General features: G+C 44.8%; 1 protein-coding gene across 1 annotated transcript in view; it reads left to right on the top strand.

The window, feature by feature from the left end:
- The first annotated feature begins 761 nt into the window (after positions 1-761).
- Gys2 (glycogen synthase 2) overlaps positions 762-6,593 on the top strand; it is a 46,207-nt gene continuing 40,375 nt past the window's right edge. The window contains exon 1 of the mRNA XM_031381047.1: positions 762-1,058. Coding sequence (XP_031236907.1) covers positions 938-1,058 — 121 coding nt within the window. The 5' untranslated portion in view covers positions 762-937. The remainder of the gene's footprint in view (positions 1,059-6,593) is intronic.

Raw genomic sequence — 6,593 nt, 5'->3', positions numbered from 1 at the left:
TCATGTGCATGTGTGTTTGCATGTATGAGCAAACACACTAGCACATACATAGTTGTACACTGACAAATACAGAAAAAATCAGTGTACAGCATTTACTGATGATGCAATCCTGGTCAAAGTTCAGAGCCTAACCTCTTCTGCAACTTTCCCCCATATTTTAATACTTTTCTGACCACTGAATTATGAAATACTATCAATCCCGTAATACTTGACATTTCAGATCTACAAATGTGACTAAAATTCATTCCTCTTTAGTCTTTAAGATAGGGACTGACAATCATTAATCAACCAAAATTACATTTTTTATTTGTTATACGGGAAGACACTGGTTTATGCTTTTGCATACCGAAAAAGTACAGTGTTTAAGGAGAATCAAGATCTAGCCTCTCACCACAATTCAGTTTGTACATTCAGAATAAAATAAGTAGGAATCAAACTCAGAGTTCTAGGTGAGGAGAGGCAGAGGGAAGACCTCAGCTAGGCACGCCCTGGGGTAGATTCTAGGCACCACCATGCGGTCTGTGGAAAACTGCTTATGTCTCAGGGAAACTCCTGCTTGTGTTCCTGCAGATGATAAAATAAGCACCCAGAGTGTGTAGGAGTTTGGTCTAAAGGCCAAAGGCCAAAGGGCTGTACTCTTGTCACACTCGGTCTGTCCTCTGGCTACCTGCCCTGCTGTGAACAGTCAGGTTTCACTTGCGATTTTTTTGGGTGTCTGTGTGGATTATAACTGTCAGGCACTGCCCTCTCCAGACCTGCCCTGAAAGGCATCAAGAGGAGCTGGGCATGCTTCCTTCGTCCAGTTGTGAGTTCATGTGACCTCACCTGGTTCACCCTGTAGAGGAGATTCCAGGGCTGACACCTCTTAGCTAGGACTCAGTGCTAACTGTCGTCAGCTGAATCAGGTCCCCAACCGCACCAGACAGCTGGAGGAAGAATGCTCCGGGGCCGCTCCTTGTCTGTGACGTCCCTTGGTGGGCTTCCTGTGTGGGAAGCTGAAAGGCTCCCTGTGGAAGACTTACTACTTTTTGAAGTTTCTTGGGAAGTGACCAACAAAGGTTTGTACTACTCACACTAACCATGTGTGGGCCGGAGGAACAAGATTAGGAGCCACAGGGGATTCCAGTGGTCATGAACCATAGCGGGGCAGCATAGGCTCTGAAGATGTCTGTAGGTCAGAAAATTCTTTCCAACAGGCAATGAAAGCATAAACCTGTGTGGGGTGAAGAGGGAGAGAATCTGAAAGGGTAGTGAATGACTGAATAGACATGTTAATGTTAGAAATGTAAATGACTGTTATAGCAAAGTGGGAATTTAAAAGTCATTGTTTAGGTGCCTCGTTAGCGCAGTAGGTAGCGCTTCAGTCTCATAAAAGTCATTGTTTTGTCTAAGCATTTTCCTTATAAATAAGAAGCAAATTAAGAGATTCTTTTATTAGAAGAAAAGCTATTTGGGGTCAGGACTAATCAGAAATGTTACCTCTTCATGCTATTAGTGTGTAATGCTCCTAAGAATTCAAGATAAGATTGAAATTAGAGTTTAATTTAAATTGTGTTCCACTGAGAAAGATTAAAATTAACCCTTCTCCAATGCTACACACATACAGAATATGCTCTTTTAAAAATGAAGGATAAAGCAACCTAAACGATTTTTCTAATAGAGATATTTATAAGGCTGTGTGAAAATCAACTCTTACAGATTCATATCATCTAGTTTAAGGATGTTGACACAGCTTAGTTATGGTTGGCCTGGAAACTCACAGATTCAAGTTCTGGGATTAAAAGTGTGTGCCATCATGTCTGGCTTAAAACTCCCAATGGATATGAATAGGTTTTGAAGGCTGAGTTCTCCAAGATCGTACAAAGCCAGTCAGGGTAATTCAGTCAGTAAAATGCTCATCTGGCAGACATAAGGACCCTAGAACTCAAGTGAAAAAGCTGGGTGTGGCTGCAGATGCCTGCTGTCCCAGGGCTGTGGAGGTGGAGGCAGGTAGGCCCCAGAGGCTGACTGGCCAGCCAGCTTAGCAGCATGGGTAAACTCCAGGCAAGTGAGAGACCCTGCTTCATAAAGCAAAATCAGCAGCACTTTGGTGACCTCTGGCCTATATGTGTATGTGCACATGCTCTCACACGTGCACCCACGGGAACATGTACCCACACGTGTACCACGTGCATCTTGTGTACACACACATATGCAGGATTGTATTTGAACTCTGTCCTGGTTTCCACCTTATGATGACTGTTCAAAGTTCCCCAGTACACATTTAGGAAATATGTAAAAGAGAGGTCGGCAGGGGGCTCCTCTGTTTAGAAGCCCGCAGGTGCAGCTTAAGGGATGAACTCTTCGTGCTTTGAACTGGTGAGAGGAGCAGAGAGGACCAGACCTTAGCACAGAGAAGGGGAGTGTTGTACACACAGCTCTTCCAAATGCCCCTTTCCACTCACCAATTCTGTCTCTACAGTTTCTAAATAAGGTCAGGGCACTTGAGAACAGGGCCACCACTACTACACGCGACACCCAGAGTCTCCCTGGAGTGAAAGGTTTTCTCTGCAGTGTACACAGGAACTCCTGGGCAGAGCTTTTGGAGGGGAAAGGCTGGGGTGGGTTATCCCTGGGAATCAGTCCTTTAGACTCACGCACAAGCCCTTGACACCAGCATGAGCCTTCTTCCTTCTCTTCTCTCCATTGAACAATCATAAATGGGGCATTAGAAGGGATCACTCATGAAAATCGGAGTCTTAGGGGCCTTACGGGTTAGTGACATGCATGATGACCTCGGCTCTAGAGAAGTCCGGGCATATAGAACATGTTCATTTGGTTTTCTTATTTTAAAAAAACATTTTATTTTTGTTTATATGTTTGAATGTTCTGACTGCATGTATGTAGGTGCACCTATGTAGAAAAGGCTAGAAATAGGTGTCCGGCCTCTTGGATCTGGAGTTACAGAGGGTTGGGAGCTGCTGTGTGAAAGCTAGAGTTGAACCCAAGTAGGGCAGCCAGTGTTTTTCTCTGATGACCCATCTCTCATCACCTGTTGATTGGCTTTAAAGGTGTTCTCTATTCATGCAGACATCATGGGAATGGACATAAATTTAATATTTGCAATCTAAGTTTTATTTAGATAATGAATCTAGCCATCCCTCATTAGTCATTGCTACCATAGCTCCTTTTTAAAATCTAGCTTGAGTCTGTAGACCTGTCAGCTTGTGGATTTGATATGAGGCATCTTAGAGCTCACAAAGCAAACTCAACTGCCTTATCAGAAGGCCCATGGGGGCACCTGGGGAACCCACACAGGGTAAGAGGGGAGACACATGGGGGCTCCTGGGGAACCCACACAGGGTAAGAGGGGGAGAACATTTCATCTCATGAAAATACATATAACAGCTAACTACATGTAACAACTAAATATATGTAATAATTAAATAACAACTAAATATATACATAAAACAACTAAATAATAAAATGTTCACTGTCTAAGAAAGTGTTGCATAGACAAAAAACTTCAACTTATGGTCAAATATTAGAGATTTTTTGAAGCTTCATGGGAAAACAAAACAAAACAAAACACCTTAGGATATCTAAATATCACATGCTTCATGAATAAAGAGAATGCAGCATGCTCTGGCCATCCGACGATGATCTGCAGCAAACAAGGAAGTGTATTCATGTCCAAGAAAGTAAAAGAGTTTTAAAAACAGGTTTCACTTTTATTGTTAAATTTTATATGTATGAGTGCTTGCCTGCACGTACATCACTGGACCGTGTGTATGAAGTGCCCACACAGGAGAGAAGGGGGCATCAGAACCCCTGTAAATGGAGTTACAGGCAGTTGTGACCACATGGGTGCTGGGAAATAAATGCGATTCTTCTGCAAGAGCAAGGAGAGATTTTAACCCCTGAGCCATCTCTCCAGTCTCACAAAAGATTTCTGAGGGAGACAAAACAATTTTCCAGTGTGGGGATTTTGAGTCAATGACAGATGAATGGGGAACACAGCAAGGGAAGGAATAGTAGTCATTAGATAATATTCTCATAACAGCCTGTCCTGCTTTGTGAACCCCAGCCTCAGGTGCACACCAGCCTCAGGTGCACACTAACCTCAGGTGCACACCAACCTCAGGTGCACCCCAGCCTCAGGAACACATTAACCTCAGGTGCACCCCAGCCTCAGGTGCACACCAGCCTCAGGTGCACCCCAGCCTCAGGAACACATTAACCTCAGGTGCACCCCAGCCTCAGGTGCACACCAGCCTCAGGTGCACACTAATCTCAGGTGCACACTAACCTCAGGTGCACACCAGCCTCAGGTGCACACTAATCTCAGGTGCACACTAACCTCAGGTGCACACCAGCCTCAGGTGCACACTAACCTCAGGTGCACCCCAGCCTCAGGTGCACACCAGCCTCAGGTGGTTGCTTCCTATTCACTCATCCATTTTTTATTACAACTATCCAGCTATTATTTAATAGAGGGCACCAAGTGTTCACTAAATGGTAGGCACTTAGCGAGTAGACAGACTGGAGAGTGGAGGAACAGGCTTGAACAGTACAGAATTGACTCCACTTCTCTGAAATGCACAGACTTGCAGGAAGGTGGGTCCCTGTGCATTTTATCATCAGCGGGATGAGCGTGAAGGCAGGACAAGGTTGTAGGCTGACTGTGTGTTGGTCCTTAGGGCAGAATTCCCAACCCAGTCTGGCATTAAGGGAACGCTGTCTAGTGCTTGTGCTGAGACCTATGGGCTGAAGCACTGTGGGACAAAGACAGTGAAGGAGGCAACCAGGCAGAGGGAGTGGTGTGTGCATGAGAACTGCACACACATGGACACCCAAGACTCATGGTGTGTAAACCAAGATGCATAGTGTGTCCTGTTTATAGACCTGAGGCAGGGAGGCAGAAAATGGGAATCTGTGCAGAGATCGGAGAGCAACCAGGACCAGATTGTGAAATCCTGATGAATTATTACCTCTAAGGAGACAAACCTAAGATCCGCAAATGACAGAAAACGCAGTGTTTGCCATGCCGAGTCCTGCCATGCCTGCTTGTTTTACTTATGATAATCTCCAGCCGTATCAAATTTCCTGAAGCTTACGTCATTCCGTCCTTCACTTCTGATACGTTTTCCATTGATTAAATTTGTTCTTTGACAGTTCCATACATGCATATTCCATTTCTTCCCAGTCCACTCTCTTTTATCTCCCTCCCACCCCGTCACGTTCCCCCCATCCCTCAGGTCCCTTTCCAGCCTGTGAGCCTCTTTTTGTTTTGTGACCACTGATTTTTTAACCAGGACTGGTTGTGTGACCATGGGTTGAAATATCTCTGGAGACCAGCTTTTTGGTATGAGGCTGGAGTAAGTTGTTTTTGGAGACAGGGGCTCTCAGCAGCTACATAAGGCTAGTCCAGGGAGCCCCAGGTGTGTGCCTGTCTCCACCTTTCCTGTGACGGTATCATAAGTCGACCCCAACACCGGATATCCTCATGCTTGCACAGCAAACACTTTATGGCCATGCCTTCTCCTCAGCCTAAGATAAGACTTTCTGAGAAGAGGGCCTGGTGCTTTTTTTATCAGGTTTCCAGATGGCCCTGGAATTGATGTAGGAACAATGGCATATTTGAGACATGTCTATTTAGGTTTGCTGCGTACCATATGGTAGTGGTGATTGACTACTGAACTGGGTTTCTTACATACTCCTGATATTAACTCTTTATGAGACTGAGAAGTGGCAAGTGGTGTCTTGGACCAGACTGCGTACTCGTCACTGTTTCTTTTGCTGATTGGTATGAGTTTGGTTGTTTCCTGTGCTTTGAGGGTCCCGTCCGAACCCACGCTCTGAAGACTGGCCTCTGTGTTTCCTTCCTGTGGTCTCATCTCTCCAGTTCAAGCACTGGGTTCTTTTGGACTGAGTTTTGTGAAGAGTGCTTGGTCTAGTCCCACTGCTGTGCGTCCAGTTTTCTACCCACTTTCCCCCAGGATCACGTCCTTCCCCATCCTTGGCAGAAGTCAGCTGGATGTAGACAGGTGGCTGTATTTCTAAGCTTGCTATTCTATTCCATTCATATCCTTGTTTTTGTACATGCATCATGATGGTTTGATTGCTACATTTTTGTGGTGTGTTTTAATGTGGTGCAATGTGGACAGGAGACAGAGCAGGTGAACTGTAGCTGGCTGTAGGAAGTAGCAAGAGGGCACACTACAGTCAAAATTAAGATTAATTTGAAACCTATAGTTTAATACATATGGATATTCTAACGTCTATGGGCAGGGGATAGAGAGATGGCCAGAGTTAAGACCATCCATTGCTCTTGCATAGATCCAAAGTCCTTTCCCAGGACCCACCAGGCCGCTCACACTCTCTATAACTTCAGGACCAGGGTATCCAGTGCCCTCTTCTGGCGTCTGAAGGTACTGCACACACTTGATACACAGGCATGAAAGTAAAATTCTCATATAAATACAATACAGATAAATAAATCTTTTTTTTTAATTATAGATGCAAATATAAGGGAGTTTTAGAACAAATGTGTAAATAGGAATTTGGGGCTTAATAGCATTTCCCTCTGAAGGATGAAGGGAGATGAGGGAGCC

This window comes from Mastomys coucha, unplaced genomic scaffold, assembly GCF_008632895.1.
Source record: "Mastomys coucha isolate ucsf_1 unplaced genomic scaffold, UCSF_Mcou_1 pScaffold20, whole genome shotgun sequence".
Lineage (NCBI taxonomy): Eukaryota > Metazoa > Chordata > Mammalia > Rodentia > Muridae > Mastomys > Mastomys coucha.
The sequence above is the reverse complement of the archived record's forward strand: the minus strand, read 5'-3'. Positions and strand labels throughout refer to the sequence as shown.